Raw genomic sequence first — 16,932 nt, forward strand, 5'->3', positions numbered from 1 at the left:
CACAAGCCAAACCATCTATGCTGGAATGATGGAGAGTGCAGCATCAAAATGGAGATAAGAACAGAAATGTCATGCTCATCTTCTGTGGCATTGGAGCATTGCTGTTAACAGCGATGAGGGCACGATATGAAGGCAGCCCCTCTGACCAAGTTGACATGTTCAACCCACTCTATTTGTTGGGGCAAGGTCATTCCCAATAAAACTTTTTTTGTCTTGTAAAACTTTAAACTAGCCATCTGATGGTTTTCTGTAGGTAAACCTGGCAGGAACCTATGCGCTGCTGTAGGGCTTCTCAGATTCCCTGGTGCTTTGAGGCTTCTCCAGCGCTCGATCAGACTCATCCTAGGAATTGGTGGGACTGGGATACAGCTGCAAAAGATCACTCTTAGGTCAAAACGACTGTGATAACATGCTTTGTGCTTCTGTATTTGTAAAGACTGACTGGTAAGGGAAATGCAGGCCTTTGTAGTTCAAGGTGTCCCCCACCGTCCCCATAACATCCTATTTAGAGCTCTCGTCAGTGCTCCTGAAAACAACACGTAACTTGGGTAGGAATCAGGAAATCAGTATGTATTTTTCCTTCACTGGGTGCTGTCAAGATTGAAAGCAGACCATGGAGGCCAGATGACTGGTTCTTTTTAGTTGCACAGGACTAAACAGAAGATCCCTCTGAGGCTTTGTCTCTCTAGGGAAAATGTCAAGGAGCTTCAGTGTGTGCATGTAGGTTTGTGCACTGAGTGCTGCACCGCTGGAGTAAAGGAGACCTCTTGGATGGCCAGGGAGGAGTTGCTGTTAGCTTGGAGAATGCTGTAGTCAGGCTCAAGCAGGACACCCCCATAAGAAACAGGTCTGTCTGAAGTTTGCCTGGTTGCCATCTCAGACTTCATTCACAGTTTCACCAGTCAGTGAAAGCACGGTAAGACTTAAGAATTTGAGCATCAAACAGGGACCCTATGTTACTTGAGTGATCCTGTGGTCCTCTTTAGGTTATCCACGAAGGTGCTGAAGGGTGTCACCCGGGCCTGGAGGTATGCAAGGGGACAGGCACTCTGACAATGAGGGAATTTTGCCAATAACTGCAGTTCTTAGATATACCATGTCTATATACATCTTTACAGCCCCTCTTCCTTCCCCTCTTCTTGAGAGGCCTCTTAACCTCTTGGATTCCGCTGTTGACTAGGATAGCTCAGCACAAGATGGACGTGAGGAATGGATGTCTGCACAACTCATCTCAAAGATCATGAGTTACTAATTGCTGTTTTTCTGTTTCAAATATCCTCACAGTCACAAGAGAAAGTTCAGCAGTCTTCTGTGCCTCCTAGGGGTCTCCACATGCCTGAAGGTTTGTGCTAGTTAGTAGGATATGGTTTTGGTGGGGTTTTTAGTACTAGGCTTTACTGCATCTCATCCATTCCAGTCTCAGAAGCCCAGCAGTCCTGCTTATGCCTGCTGAACAGAGGGGAGTGCGCCTTAGACCTGCTGTCCTGTAAGCATGATCTGGTTAATTCTTCGCCAGTCCTTCTTTATGATTAGATAAAGGAAAGTGAAATGATGGGATGGCAGGACAACTTCCTTCACACTGTGCTGAGCCTGCACAGGAGAGTAAAGATGTACTGTTTTTTCCGTTGGTTGTTGCAGGGACCCTCATTATTTCTGCATTAGGGTGAGCTGTTCAGAGTTATTTACTGCAGCTCTTCTGCTCTCCCCCTCCCCCCCTATTTTTTTTAATTCTGCTGGATGATGTTTTCAGCCACTCTGCTAAATTCTGGAGTTATGGACATTACTTTCCAGAAGATGTTCAGCCCTCCAGCATGAGGGCCAATAGCTTCCAGTGTTAAACTAGTCTGTACCTAGTGTTTGTCTGGTGAGAAATGAGGTTTGTGAAATGGATGCTGCACCAGCTATCCCAGACAGTGGACTTGATTGCAGTTGCTTGAAAAGCTGGTCACCTGTAAGTGGTCTCTGTTGGGGTTTGGCAACTACTGCTGCGGTTCTGCTCAGAATATGGCTGTTCTACCTTTTTTTAAGATGCATAGAAAGACAGCAGAACTACTGTAGTACCTTTCCCTTCTAGAGGCATGCAGTCTACCAGAGGGGATGGCACAGAAGTTATACTCAAACTGCATTATGTTTGAAATCAGCTCAAAGGGGAACAGGGATGCAAGATGAACAAGTATTTGTCACTTCTCTTCATTTTTGTGCCACAGAAGAAAGGAATTTGTCATTGCGGCTGTGAGATTAAAGGCAAAGCTATCTGATGGAGTTCAGCTGATGCCATGTTTCATGGCCACTGGATGGGAACATTTTCCTCCCAAGCTATTCTCTGTTTCTCCTCAGAGCAGCAAAGGGGCAAAATCTCCCCTAGGTCGCTTTGGTCCTGTCATGTGAGCGTGCCTTGTGTCCTGCACACATATCGTTCTTGGTGTTCCCCAAAGACACCAGTGTCAACTTTCCCCAGCTCTTACACAAACTCCTGCTGCTGCCTTGCAGTATTCATTGGGAGAGTTCCTGGGGTTATGCTAAGTTAAAGCTGCTGTTTTGCCGACTGATGCAAGGTTTCTGGAGAGTGGATACATTTCTCCAGGGACTGGGGTTGAAAATTGCTAAAGTCATTCCACTCAGTGCTTCAGTAGAATGTTGCTTTACGTATTTTTAAAGAAAAGACTTCAGTGAAATAAAACCAAAGATGTGTGTGGTGCAAAAATGAAACCTCAGGCTGTATAAACAGATCAATAAACTGATTTGTGTTTGCTGACCAGAAGAAAGATCTAATTCCAAGTACTCCATATTCAACATTTGTGGTGAAACTAGGGTAATTGGAATAATGAGAAATCCAGTTTGATTTTGTTTGGAGTTTATTATTTAGGTTTTGTTAAACTGGACTGGTGCAATGCACAGGCATCTCAAGGCTTAGGCTGGTTGTGTGTCCACAGTTTCTAGGTCTTCAGACTGATATGTTCTTCATGGATTTCTTCAAATTCTAAATTATCGCATTTGCTATCTTTTAATATGACTCAAAATGACTGAAGTAATATTGTTCCTGGTGTTTAGAGGTGTTTCACCCACCACAGTCTCCTGCTCTGTGTCAGACAGCCATCGGTTGACTGAATTGTGAATGCATCTGAATGGCAAAATAGGTCTCAGGTTGCCTCAAGTTCCAGATCTGTGCAGTTACTAACATCTGCAAGAGGAAATAATGCTTTCCCGTGTGTCCTGAAGACATATTTCCAAGAAAAGTATTGTTGTGTCAGTCCTCCAGTATTTTTTGTTGGAGTGCATCTCTTGCATCTCTTTGGATTTAGGTAAAAAAGAGAGGATGGAGATCCTGGCATGATTATCTCTATGAGGGACAATATTCAGAAAGGTAAAAGATTGTAGATAGATGGGAAGAAATACCCCAGAAAAACCAACGAAGTTGTTTCAAGGTATCTAAGTTATCTCAATTACTGGTTACAGTAACGAAGAGGGTAGTAGAGAGTTCTTAAAAAATTATAATTGCAAGGAGAGTAGAATTGTCACCAGCATTTAATATCACTTTGAGTTAAAGTCAGTAAATTGGCTAGACGTATTGTTAGCTTAGGTGTCTCATTAGCATTGTTTGGAGAGCAGAAAATGAGTCCTCTTTGAAGGAACCAGAAGGGGGCGAGCTTGCTTTCTGCTGGGAGGAGGGGAAGGGAAGGAGTGATTCGAGGTTAATGGGATGTAGAGAGGTAATGGTGAATTTGTGATTTTTAACTATATGAATAGCTGATAACTTAAAAGAGTCTTTAAAAAAAGCTACATAAAGTACTTTTTTAGAAGTTTTTGAAGGCAAGCCTGGTAAAAGTGTAGGCAAAACCTCTTGTGCTTGGGTATCGTTTGGATCTGTCTGTCTATGGAAGAGGGAACCCAAAGGTCATCTGTAACTGGGGTTCCAGAGTTTAAAAGGAGGGTGAGGTGTTGACCTGCCAATTGGCATATGGTACAACCCTGGTATTGTCAGAGATTGTGCCAATAAAGACTAAACCCTGCAAGTTGATTCCCTTCACTGTTGTATAACAAAGGAGGTACCTTATTCAGAAGTCTGATAGGAAATCTACAGGCGTGAAATGCGATTTATATCCCCCTGTGGCAGAGGCAGATTTGGGTTTTTGGTTCTGGTTTTATAAATAGCGTAAAGGCTGAGTTCTTCGAAAGGTCCATAGCTCTGCAAAACAGACCAGTGTGTTCAATTGCAGTTGTAACCTTTATTGCAGTTTTTGCTACATTTGAAAATGTTTTTTTTTTGCTATTTTATTTATCCTCTGTATAAAGAACACTTTAATGAGTCTCTGATCAATGATTGTCCCTGTTCTATTCTAACAAGTGCCTGTTTTTTTCTTACCATTCATTGTCAAGATGCATTTCATCAGCTAAGAAAAAATGATTTAAGGCAAGTCATTATGAACTAATTATATTTTAAAACAGTAGACACAAAAGCTTGAATTTTAAGAAAATTTTCTTAACTGGTTTTTTTGTTGAAAGGTGGAGGGGAGTGCATTTTGGACATGGTTTCAAAGCACAGAAGTGGTGTCGGATCCACAGGAGAAGGCTGAGCTTCCTTCCTGAGTGCTCTGGCTCTAGGCAGTAGAACTATTTCCATTTCTATCCTGAATACGATCAGGAACATTTATAGTTTTTTAATCCTGTACCTGTATTTTCTTTATATTAGGTAGCTCATACCATTTTCACTCTCTTTTCTTGGATTGTTATTGACAGTGATCATATATCCCACTAGCTAAGCTGAGCATGCCAGACTGTTTTAGTCACTGCTTGTAAAAGATGACTTTCTGTACCCTGACCACCCTAGTAGCCAGCTCCTTAGCTAGAGCTTGAATTCCTCTTTCCTGGCCACTGCACTGACTGTTGGTGGTGCAGGGCCGGGAGCAGTGCTGTAACTCAGACCATCCCACCTTCCCTTACAAAATCCGCTCATGGATTAGCTCTCTTGCCTGTGCCTTTGACACTTCTGAAAGAAATAACTGCTTTTGTTAGCAATAAATTACAGACCTCAAAAGAATCAAGCATACCTTTTTTAGACCTTTTGCGCAAGGAAAAGGTGTTATAGCTGACCGTACAGCTGGTGGACCCCGAATTTTAAAATAGCTGGGTTCTTTTCTTCCTCACCAAACAGAGAGGAATGGAAGACACAGAATAGCAGCCATTATCTTCTAATAACAGCCATGCTGTTCCCACTCAGTTATATGTACATGACCTTATTGTATCAAAATCTTCACTTCATTGCATGAATCTGCTCAGGCTTTTTTGAATGCTGCTTGGTACGTGGTTTCCATATACTTGAAAAATTCAGTATTGGTGGTTTCAGGAGGGGTGAGACCCACACAACACCCAGTGACTGCAGAAACCTGGTGTTGCCCGGGTCCATTTGACACCTGGGTTTTTGTGCTAGCTGTCCTGCCTCCTCCACTCCGCTCTTACAGTGGATTTTGCCACAGTTTTCTTCCTAGCTTTGTCCACAGTCCAACCTTCATCTCATGCTAAAGGAAATGTTCTCAATTCTCACATTAGTCTGATACTTTGTCAGAAATTAAACAGTTCCAGCAATGTATTTGTATTTTGTATTTGTATTTCAGCCCTGGCCCAGTGTGTCCAACCTGGCCAAGGATTTCATCGATCGTCTACTCACAGTGGACCCCAGTGACAGGATGACAGCCCTTCAGGCCCTGAAGCACCCGTGGGTGGTCAGCATGGCAGCCTCTTCCTCCATGAAGAACCTGCACCGTTCCATCTCACAAAACCTTCTCAAGAGGGCATCTTCCCGCTGCCAGAGCACCAAGTCCGCACAGTCCACCCGCTCCAGCCGCTCCACCAAATCCAACAAATCACGGCGGGTTCGGGAACGTGAGCTGCGAGAGCTCAATCTGCGCTACCAGCAGCAGTACACTGGCTGAGCACTGGGCTGGGACCTGCCAGGCGTCTTTCCAGATGTCCTCTCTGCAGTGTAGGTGTGCAGCACCCTTTGCTGCACACTCGCTCAGTGAGGAACATCCAGGTTGCTCTCTCCCTCCCTCCCTCCAGGTGTCCCCCCCCATCCATGAGGACGTGTCCACCCGTGTGGAGGAAAGGGAATCTCGTGGTGGCCATCACACCCTGCGAGCTGTGCCATGGGGTCTCACGCAGGAAACGGGGGAGCCCTTGTGGGCTCAGAGTACAGCTCAGAGCCTCAAGTAATACACAAATTAAGGAGCTACCTGGGGAGAAGAGCGCTTTCTGTAGCCCAGGAGCTTGGTTATTCATAGTTATTTATTAATTCCAGAGCATTAAGTTTCTCTCACTTGCATATGAAAAAGAAATCACTTTAGATGTATGTACATGCACGTATGTGTATGCACATACATGTGTGGGTGTGTATATGTATTTAAAAATTATATATACACAAAATTTGACCTGGTTTAGTCAGACTCTGTGGTGCCTTTGCAGTGAAGCTGGTATGAGTCACATGCAGTTAGAAGTAGGATAGCTCTGACTCACTGGTGTGCTGCCCACCAGCTCCTCATCCCTATATGGTGCTGAGGAGATGCCAGACAGCAGTTTTCTGTAATGGCTGGGAAGCTGTGAGGTTTTCCCCAAGGGCTGCCATCCACTTGATGACATCAAGGGTTTACTCAAGCTGTGCGAGAGCTGCCGTGAAAATTGGCAACCACGCTGACATGCTGCAAACTTGGAGCTGTAGTCCGGTTCCTTTGATCCAGACTGGGTGGGCGCTTCTGATGGAGGGGTGGGAAGAGGATCATCATGCTGCAGGAACTTCATGAGATGTCTTTGGCAAGGCAGGTTTTTGGGGGGTGCCTTGCTGCCCCCCTGGAATTATCCTTCTCCCATTTGCAGCAAGATCAGTGGCTACCTTGCAGGGTTTGTTTTTCTTGCTGTGATGTGGCCCTGTCATGTCTGTGACCTGTTAAACATCTTGTGCCCTTGAGACTGGCGTTACCAACTGCATCACTTCACCAAAACTTCGGTGGTTCCAGGTATTGCTCCCTAGCTGCAGATTTTATGGGGTTCCCCTGGTGTGCATGCCTGTCCTGCCCCAGTCCTGCTGTCCCTGCTCTGGGACAGTGAAGGGGTGGTGGGAGCTGTCAGGATGGCCACAAATGGCTCCATAGCTGTCAGGGGAGGTCCAGTCCTGGAGTCTCAGCAGTGATAATGCTCTGCAGATATTGCACAAACACCTAAGAGCTGTTAGGTGTGACTTAAATTCAGCAGGAAAAAGCTGCCTTTCAGGTTGCCTTGTGCTGGATGGGTGATGTGGGGGCCTCTTGTGAAGGACCTCTCAGGGGAGGTGGGGGCTGTAGGGCTGAGCTTTGTGCAAGCCTGCTGAGATATCTTCCCAACTAGCTAAAGCAGCAAAGCGGGGCTGATGGCACAGTCTCAGGGTGGATTTGGTCTCTTGTGATAACAGAGGCAAGATCTGTGGTAGAGCAGAATGCTGGTTTTTTAAACTTTCTGTACAAAGCCATACTGTTTGCTTCATTCTGTGCATTTGGGAAGTGTTTGCTTAGCTCTGGGCTGGAGCTGAAGGCTGTGTAAGCTCAAGGGGCTAGCGAGCATGGCCTTTCCACCCAGGATTGATGTCTGTGTGGCTGTGTTTTAGTGTCAGCAAGGTTTTAAGTGGTTGGTTGCGTCTCCAGGGAGCTTTTAACTCTACTGGCTGCAGCCTCTCTTGGTCAGCAAACAGCAAAGCTTCCATGGGAGAAGACTGAGCTTTCTGTGCTAAGGAAAAAAGGAACTTCTAGGGATGTACTTGCCATCCCAGAGTTGGGATGGGCCATAACCACTGTGAGCATAGCTTGATGTGCCCAAGCGTGCGGTGGGGAATATGCCAGAGGAAACCTGAGGACAGCCAGTATGTGTAGCAGGAGTGAATTCTAAGTCCTTTGCATGGTATTGCATATTATTTTGAAAACTCTGGATCCTTTGCAGGCTGCCCTGTCTCTGAGTGGCCATTCTACCATATCACATGCAGTCTTTCTTCCATCAGCATTAACAGATACAGCAGAATTACTAAAAATTGGGGTTTTTTAGCGCTGTGGACTGCAAACCAAAAATGTTTCTTCTGCTTCTGTTACCTTCTCACATAGTCTTCCCTGGCTCATGACCGTGAACTATAAACTAGACGTGATTTCTGACAAAAGAGGCAGCTTGCCACATTTTGCTTCATAAACAGTTCAGTGCCCCTCATTCCTGCAAACAGCTCTTCAGAAGCAGCATCCTCTCTAAAACAAGTATAAACTGGAAAATTGTTCTTCCCCTTAAGAGATGGCAGGATGCTCCTCTCAGAGGGCTTCTGGTTTTGAGCCATCAATCGTAAGAGTCTTCCATGTGTTTGGAGCATCACACCCAGGCACTGTGATCTATCTCCTGTCCCTCCTGGGTTCTTTCATGGCCCTCCCCAGATTGTCTTGCATGTTTATCCTTAAAATAGGTATTTTGTCTATGCAAGGAGGTCAAACTGATGAACTGAGCCAAAACCTGTAGAACCTGAGACCCTTTCCTTTAACCACTAGACCATCAAAATACACAGATGTTGTGCAGATGTATGGCCACACGGTTCCTTCATGCGTTCCCTTGTGAGGGATAGACGAAGGTGGAGAGGTCAGAACATTGAGCTCTGGTCTGAACACGTGTGTTTCTCCAATTTCACAAAGCAGAACAAGAATCTTCTCAACTGTGACAATTTTTGCTTTATTGCTCTTCTCAGCAATTGGTTTTTCACCAGAAAAAGTTCAAAGTGGTGGTATTCATGGTGAGTTTTGGGGTGGAATATGTTTTGGGAAGCAAGATGGTGCTATATAGGTACCTGACAGTGTCAGTTTTCTGTGATGATACTGTATGACCAGGGAGGTGAATTGGCGGAAGAGAGGATCCTTCACATACATGAGCAATACTGGATAGCTGCAGCCTGCCTCGTTGTGGGATGGAGATGTGGTTCTCAGGTGTCCCGCTAGTGGGGAATTTTGCACCAAAGAGGACCAAGTCCGCCCCCAAAGTCTTTGGCTTTTTGAGAAAAAGAGCTCTCATTCTCTTTACAAACACAATGTTTTCTTGTTTGCATGGAAAAGTCAGTGTAAACATGGGGAAAATCTTTATGGGCTTTCTTTCCATCATTTGAGTATGGCCCAATCCCTCTTCTTTTTCTGTATCCAGTATTTGCAGGAACCCAGACAATAACTTGTGTGGGCAGAGGGGAGACTAGCAGAGCTCTGTCCAAGTGTCCCTTGGAGCCCTCAGTGATCTTTCTGTTTTCACTCTGTCTGGAAAACTGCGATGGTCCAAATGCTATGTTGCAAGGTCCAGCTCAAGAGTGATTCCTGGGCTGCTTTTATCCTTGCAGTTATGGCACGTTTTCAGCTGGGTCTGGCAGGGAGGACATGTGAAGTGCTGCAATTTTGAGGAGTGGTTCAGGTGCCTTCAATCTGTCCTCTAGGAAGCTCTTCACTGTGAATTATCTTGATCATCTGTTGTCATTTATATTCCATGTGAGCATCTTGGCTCTCGGTGTGTCTAAGCCTCAGGAGTTTACACTCTTCAGGAGTGCCTTTTTTGGGGATTTTAGAAGTTTAAATCTCTCTGAAACATCCTTTTTTTCTGTTTACTGTTTAAATCTTTCTGTGGCTCTTAATGGTGGTTCTTAATTTGGCTCGCAGGGTTTTTTTGGAAGACTTCCTCTGGTACTGAATTAGCCAGGAGAATGCAAACCGGTAACAAATCCATGTTCCAGGCTGTTGCTGAGTTGCAGTCTTTATATTAGCTGGGATGCAAATCTCTGTAACAGAGTGCTTTTGTTTTCTGTACTTCTGTTCATACAATGCAAATGAAGCTGGAATGACACCTAGTGGCAAACTGTAGTGTGTCCTTGTCCAAGTATAGCCCTCTTCTGCTTCCATTACTGCTGTTCCTGGGTGAGATGCTCCTACAAGGAAGAATCTGGGTTTGGTGTGCTGAGTGATGGTCCTGGATCACACCTGCAGTCGTAGGTGTTCAACAGCTTTCTCAGTGTGGGACCATTTTATCCTATACTGATCCCAAAACCAGCATTTTAGCCCACCTGGGGATGAGCGTGAGTCCATGTGCACCCACTGGAAGGGATGATCAATGCTGGGAAAAGACCTGTGCAGTCAACCCACTAGTGTCTCAAGATGATGCTTACCAGCACCCTATCTTGGGGAAACGTCTTAGGAGATGCTAGGGGAAAGTGAAGCCTAAAGATGCTGAGGCTGGCAGCAGTAGGTTTGGAACTTTCTCCCATCATGAGACACGATGGAGCAGCTCGGTGTGTTGCTCTCCAGCGTATTGTGTTTCAGGGAAAAGCAATTTTAAGGACTAGAGGGAATTATTGTTGTTTGTCTTTTGGAACTTAGCAGTACTGTGTAAAATAAGCTCATTGTTTCGTCCTGTTTTGTCCTCTGGAGGAGAGAATTAGGGCTTCAAAGAATGTGGCCTATTGATTCCTCTTTTTTTTTTTTTGAGCGTTATTGGTAATGAATGTGAAAAGGTCTTCCAGAAATAACATTAGGTGTTCTACAGACTTGTTAAGCTTTGCATCCAGATTTTTGAGTGGCAGTGTATTTTTCTATGCATTTTGCTAAACAGCAAATCAGTTGTCCATGTTTGCTTTACCTCTCACCCTTCTCAACCTTCTAAAAACCAACATGTCAACCCAGTGGCAGTAGAAAACCCCTTTCCTTTAGTCTCACTTTAACAGTGAGATTGTGATAGCATCCAGATGCTCCTGCCAGTTGCTGGATTGCATTGTTCTTGGAAGCATACAAATATACGTGAGGGACAGCTTTATAGCTTTGTGATGAGAGTAAGCCCAGTCAAAAGGGCTCTGACCTGCTGGCTTCGGTAGTGATGTGGAAACCAGCTGCCGTGTAGGGTCTGCATTACGTATTTGTTTTGGAAATTATAAACCCTCAAAATCTTAACTTCTTCGGAATTTGGATATTTTCTTCTTTTAGGTCAGATATTTTCTGCTCTGGTTGTTTACATTCTTTCTTATGCCCTGCTCCATTTCTCAATCCTGTTTTCTACCTGGGTGTGTGGCTGAAGTACTAATATAGTCGGCTTTTATGTAACGCACAAACTGGAATAGGAATTGTGGTTAACTCAGCAACTGGGCAGCAACTCTGGCTTTGGCTCTGCAGGAGCCGTGGCAAGTCCTGGAGCAAGGTAAGAGCATCTGTATGGTGCCTTGCAGGTGGGAGAAGGCTCCCTTTGAGGACCCTGTGGTGCAGACTCAGCTTAAGAGAATCTTGTACAACTGAGGACAACTAATGCGTGGCTGTTACAGGCCTCTTATTAGATTGCACGGGACCATAGTCTTAAGTGGCGATACTAAAGATTTGGAGGATTCAAGGTACAGTTCATTAAAATACCAATTGTTTGACTTAATTTAGTTTTCTAAGTGATGCGAAGCAACACAAAGATTGGCTTTTGGAAGGGATCACACCCTCTGGAGGAGTTGCAAACTGTTCTCTGGCAGCAGTGTGAGCCCTGGGATTTGCAGGGAGGGTGGTTGTATTCTGGCCTCTCAGCAGCTCGGCTTTGTCCTGGAAAATATCACAAAGTGCCTGTACTGCTTGGTGCCAGATACCCAGCCACAGGTTGCCCACACACTCTTGGGAGGTTTTTGGTGCTTTTGCTGACCACTCAGTCTCCTCTTTTCAGCCTGGATTAAAAATGCAGCTCTTGGGTTCTGCCGAGGCAGGTGCCTGCATGTCAGCTGTGCCTTACTGAGCAGTAAATCTGCAAAAAAAAAAAAAAAAAAAAAAAAGAAGCTGCAGGGATGTGCGGTGGCAACGGCGTCATGGAGCTTGGTATCTTCCATCTTCTGTTTCCCTGTGGTGGAGGGATCATGGGAGGCAACAGGCTGCTGCCTGCCTGGTGACACTTTATCCTTCTCCTGCTGTCTTCCCCTGCATGGTGATACTGTAGATCCCTCGTGTGCGATGGGCAAGCTACTTGCTGCTGTTGCAAATATTGTTGCACTGTGTTTGCTGAATGTGGAAGAGATCTGCGGCCCCAAAGAGGTATGTTGGAAACGAGCAGCTCCTGTGAGCATGCCCAGATGCCTTGAGTTTTCCTGTGGCCTTTCACTGAAGACAGACACCTCCCGGGAAGCTCTCAGGACCGGAGGTCTTCCAGCACTTGCTGTTATTTTTGGTCGCCAAATTTCCGGTGCTGTCTTGGAATGGTTTGGAAGTAAATCCAGTTGCGTCCCGTTAGTCCCTTGACAGGGCTGTTTTGAGAAGGATCCGGTTCTGTGACTTGCCTTTCGAGTCCTCTCTTTACACTAAGGACTGTCTTGTAGGAAGAGGTCTGAACCATTGTAATTAGTCTGTAACGTTATGATTAGAGTGTAAAGAATTATTTATTTTGTGTACTCAGTCTGCTAAACATGTAAATGTATTGTGTGTACCCCACGTCTCCGCTGTCATTACTTCTGGCTCATGGATGGCACGCGGGCTGACTGCTGAAAGGCACTGCTTTCCGGGCTGTGAACAACTGTCAGTAAATCCATCGAAAGCCAGGAGCTGCTCATCCCTCTAATGTATTCTTGGAGCGGAGCAAGAAGCTACCAACGTGCCCATAAAAGAGTTTGCAGTTTTCTTTAATGCAGCTGCCAGGCCAGGAGCTGCCTGAGAGAGACCTTGTGCAGGGGTCGGGTGTCCACAGGGATGCTCCAGCTAAGCTGGGCACTCAGCCTCTTACTGGAAGGCAGGGTATGGAGGCTGAACAGGCACTTTGGGACATTTTATTCACTTTTCTTTGGCTGCAAGGTGGCAAACAGGGCCAGAGAAATACCCTGGTTTGCCCACAGCAACACATCACCTCTCCAGTTTCACTCTGAGCAGCTTTTATAGGTGAACATGCAAATGTCTAATGTTAAGTGAAAAATGCATGCCCCTTTCGAACCATGTCTTCTGGGAAGGAAGCAATTTTTCAGGGGTGAGGGACCCCATCCCAGCAGTGGAGGGATGACAGTGACCTGAACACACCGAGCAAGTGACCTGTAGCGCTGCAGTTGATCAATTCCTGTTTGAAGCTCCATGTGGCCACTAGTTTCTTCTGCCCATACTGCCCATCCCATTTCTGACATTCAACTGTCTTTAAGGACATTTAGGAGCTAATTAAAGCACACTCTGAATGTCATGGCAGACCAGTGGGACTGGTGTGTACCTCGTGCAGCTGCTACTGCTGTCCTTAGGGGAGATTTGCAATGAGCTCAGCCCCCGTGCCCATCTCCCCTGTGTCCCAGATGAGACTTTCCAAGGCAAAGGAGCCCAAGCCAGCAGCTTCACGGGTTACTCTGCAAGCCCCTGTTCCCCTGCATCAGTTTACCCCAGTTGCTCTTGCTACCTGCAGAGCAGACCACTAAATGAAGCTAAATTTTATCCAACTAAACTAAAACTTAGCAGCCCTGGGCTGTGTTTGAGCAGCTTTTATTTTTTTTCAACTCAAGCAAATGGGCCAGACTCTTTGTCTTTACCCTCCATTCATGATCTGTAACCCTTCCTATGGGTATGTCTCTGCGTAGCATCATGCTTTCCCTGCTGCTGCTTGATATGAGAGTGATTACAACATTTTGTGGGCTGAGATTCACACAGCAAAGGTTTTGTGTCACATTCACCTCACTGGTAAAGAAAAAAACCCCACACCTCATGTTGGGACCGTCTGATCCTGCTTCTCTCCACACTCACCTTGTGACCAGCTCTATCTGGAGCTACCAGGAATCACTGACCATGTGTGAATGCAAGACTTTTTTTCTTTTTTGGCACCTGCCATTGTCTCAAGAACTTGTTTGGGTGAAAACACTGCTTTCTTCTGTTGCCTGGCCTTGAATTGTGTTTTCAGCTTCAGATTTTCCTTTGGGATGACTTTGAGTTTCCCGCTCTGTTACCTGACAAACCTGTGTGCGTGAAGCAGCATGCTGTTCTCCAGCTGCCCCCATCCACCTTCCTGAAGAGCTGGGGCTGCCATTGGCATTTCAGCTCTGTGTTCCCAGGCTGCTACACAAGTTACAGCTTCAAACTGCAGGCAGGGATCTTTCAAGATCCCGTGCACCCACCAGCACCTGCCCTCTGTTGCAGGCCAAGAATTGTTTCTTTGTGCTGGGCCTGGTGAGCTCTGTAATCCCTTCCCTGGAGGAGCTGATGCTGGTGGGAGCAGCTGGTGCTGGAGACCTTGCACCTGGGTTGGTGGCAAGGCTGTTACAGGTAACATCACCCACCCTCAATGCTGCCATGGTCTCTGGGCTGGTGCCAGGGTGTAGACTGGTGCACTTGGGGGACTGCCTGAGCAGCCCTTGAGCCACAGCCAGCCCTGCTCCCCCTTTGCCTGCACACCATGTCTTACCTTCTGCACCTTCCCCGTGGGTCCCAGCTGGGGCTCAAGCTCCAGCTCTGGGAGGTGCTGGGGTTCAGGAGGGGAGCACCCAACCACAGGGTGCCCCAGGCTTCCCCCATACACCTTCACCCCAGTCTGCATCACAATAAGAAAGGAGCCAGAGGCAGCGCTTGGCACAACCAAATGCTGATGCTATTAGAAGTGAGGTGCCTTGCTTCCTGCTCAGCCCCTTGCCAGCTCTGCTGAGCTCACCATGCCAGGAGCAGTGCCCAGCAAAGGGATCCCTCTGGCACCAGTTCTATTCCTGAGAAATAGCGTAGTCAGTCCAGTTTCAGAACTGGCTTACATGGGTGTAGATGGCAGGCATGTGAACGTTGCAGTTGGTGTTTCCCCAGGAGACAATGCTGATCAAGGTCCAGACATTCCTATTCTGGTATGCCAGAGGTCCACCAGAGTCACCCTGCAGAGAATACACCTGCTTAGTGGTCCTGGCACGTGCTCCAAACTGGTCCCTGCCACCCCAGCCACCTGGTCCCTTGGACACAGCCAGTTGCTATAGCTTAAATCTCTGGTTCCATAAGATGCAAGACCCCACATGTCTTCTTCCTTCTCCACCCTCCCTGTGGTGCAGCCTGACCTCGGTTCCTTACCTGGCAGGAAGAGGTGCCAGCCCCGCCAGCACAGAGCACGAGGCTGGTGATCTGGTTGCCCCAGTACTGCATGCACTGGTGTGGGGAGATCAAGGGCAGGGTTACCTGCTTGCAGGCATGCTGCCAAGGCTTGGGCTAGAGGAAAGAAGCACCATTAAATCACCTGGGTATCAGTGGGTCATGTCAGGCCTTCAGGAGCACAAATGCACCCTGGTCAAGCTCCTGCTGGTGCTCCCAAATATGGGTGCTGTCATGCAAAGCATCTTCCTGCTCCGTGCCAAAGTTCCCCTTCTCCAGGCATGATCATCTTGTGCAAGCCGCCCCAAGCAAGGGCAAGCTTGTGCCTGTGTGCAATCACGCCTGGGGTATGCACATACCTGCCTCCTGAGCACACAGCTACACCCGTGCTTGCACCAGCACACACGTGTGCACACTCATACATGCCCAGACATAGTTACTCAACTGCCCAACTGCTCCATCCCCACGTGCACATGAGGTGTCACCCCTCCAGGTGCCCATGGGCACCCCTGGACTCTGCAGAACCCCTGAAGCCACAGTGTACATACAGTTGGTGTTGGTGCCTCCCCAGCCGGTGGTGACACACTGGGGGTTGGTGGGCAGAGCCTGGTTGGTGGGGGCAGGCAGATGGGGGACACGTGGGGTCCCAGCTGGGCAGGTGAGAGAGTTTCAGCAGGGTGATGTCATTGTTGAGGTTGTAGGGGTCCCAGCTGGGGTTTGTGATGGCCTGGTGAGAAATACCGTAGGGCTTCGTCCCTGCCCTCTGGGAGCAGCTGCAGCACAGAGCTGCAGCCCCATCCCAGGACTGCAGCCACGTCAGCCTGGCTTACCCTGACCATGGTCTTCACTTGAATGGACTGCCTGCTGGAGCCAAGGTCATATTCCCCAAGGCCGACAATGTGGGAGTACGGGCTGCAAGAGGTAAGGGAGTCAGGGGGACGCACAGCAGCCAGCACCCAGGGTAGGAGCAGCACCGGGGGCTGCTGTGGGAATGGCACACTGTGCTCAAGGGAAGGCACCATGGGGCTGCTCAGTTCCTTGGGTGCTGGCATTTGGGGCTGCCCCAAGTGCCGCTCAGTGATGCCCAGCTGGCCCAGAGCTCCTGCTGGGTGACGCTGGCATGGGCTGGCTGAGAATTGCTCCTCACTTGAATTCAGTGGGCGGCTGCGATGACCCAGTTCTCGTTGATCAAGGAGCTGCCGCAGAAGTGGGATCCTGAGTGGGTCTAGGGACGAAAGAGGGAGGAAAAGCTGGGGCTAGGCAGGCTGACCCCCCAAACTGAAGCTGGGGATAGGCAGGGGGTGCTGCAGGTGCCCTTGGTGCCTGCCCACTTCCCAGCCCTGGCGCCCGGCTCGCTGTGCCGTGCTGCTGCGGTGCCTGCCCGGGGAGTGGGATGGTGCCGTACCTGCAGGGACACCTGCCGGGGCCATGAGCCAGGCACCACGCTCTGCCCGTTGACAATCCTTTCACTGTAGTGCACTGAGGAGCTGATGGCAGGCACCCTGCAGCCTCTGGGAGAGGCAGAAGGGCACAAGGGTGATGCCTGGAAAGCTCAGGGCTTGTGCCCGGGGGCTGCCTGTGCCAGTGTGGGTGGCTCTGTGTCACCGTCCCTGCGGCACCCTGGTCCTGCTGCACCCTGAGGACCTCCCCACACCTGCAGGCAACACTTACCTGAGATGGTGCTGGCAAGGGCCAGGCAGGCAACTGCCCACAGAAACGCCATTCTGGGAGGACACGACTTCCCCCAGGACCACGAGGTTTATAGCAGCTAGGAGCTGCATGGCTTGTAGCCAGGCAGGGCAAGGTCCCCCTGCTGTCTTCTGCCAGCTGTGGGCAGTGGTGACAGACCAAACCTGGCACCCATCTACGCATGTGGGGA

The 16,932-nt window shown here is 48.0% G+C and overlaps 2 protein-coding genes across 3 annotated transcripts in view; one reads left to right on the forward strand and one right to left on the reverse strand.

The window, feature by feature from the left end:
• The window catches only part of PSKH1 (protein serine kinase H1), a 37,235-nt gene extending 24,779 nt beyond the window's left edge, over window positions 1-12,456 (forward strand). For both annotated transcript variants that reach the window (XM_064459143.1, XM_064459144.1), the window contains exon 4: window positions 5,613-12,456. In XM_064459143.1, the coding sequence (XP_064315213.1) occupies window positions 5,613-5,930 (318 nt within the window). In that variant the 3' untranslated portion in view covers window positions 5,931-12,456. The remainder of the gene's footprint in view (window positions 1-5,612) is intronic.
• Window positions 12,457-13,333: 877 nt separating this feature from the next.
• On the reverse strand, window positions 13,334-16,776 carry CTRL (chymotrypsin like). Its single transcript, XM_064459148.1, is given in 10 exon segments — window positions 13,334-14,845; window positions 15,036-15,143; window positions 15,145-15,170; window positions 15,602-15,676; window positions 15,679-15,714; window positions 15,717-15,780; window positions 15,884-15,974; window positions 16,208-16,278; window positions 16,459-16,562; window positions 16,725-16,776. Coding segments are annotated over 10 exon segments (789 nt in total). The 3' UTR covers window positions 13,334-14,683.
• Between the last annotated feature and the right edge of the window lie 156 nt (window positions 16,777-16,932).

The sequence above is a fragment of the Phalacrocorax carbo genome, chromosome 8 (genome assembly GCF_963921805.1).
Source record: "Phalacrocorax carbo chromosome 8, bPhaCar2.1, whole genome shotgun sequence".
In the NCBI taxonomy this organism is placed as follows: Eukaryota; Metazoa; Chordata; class Aves; order Suliformes; family Phalacrocoracidae; genus Phalacrocorax; species Phalacrocorax carbo.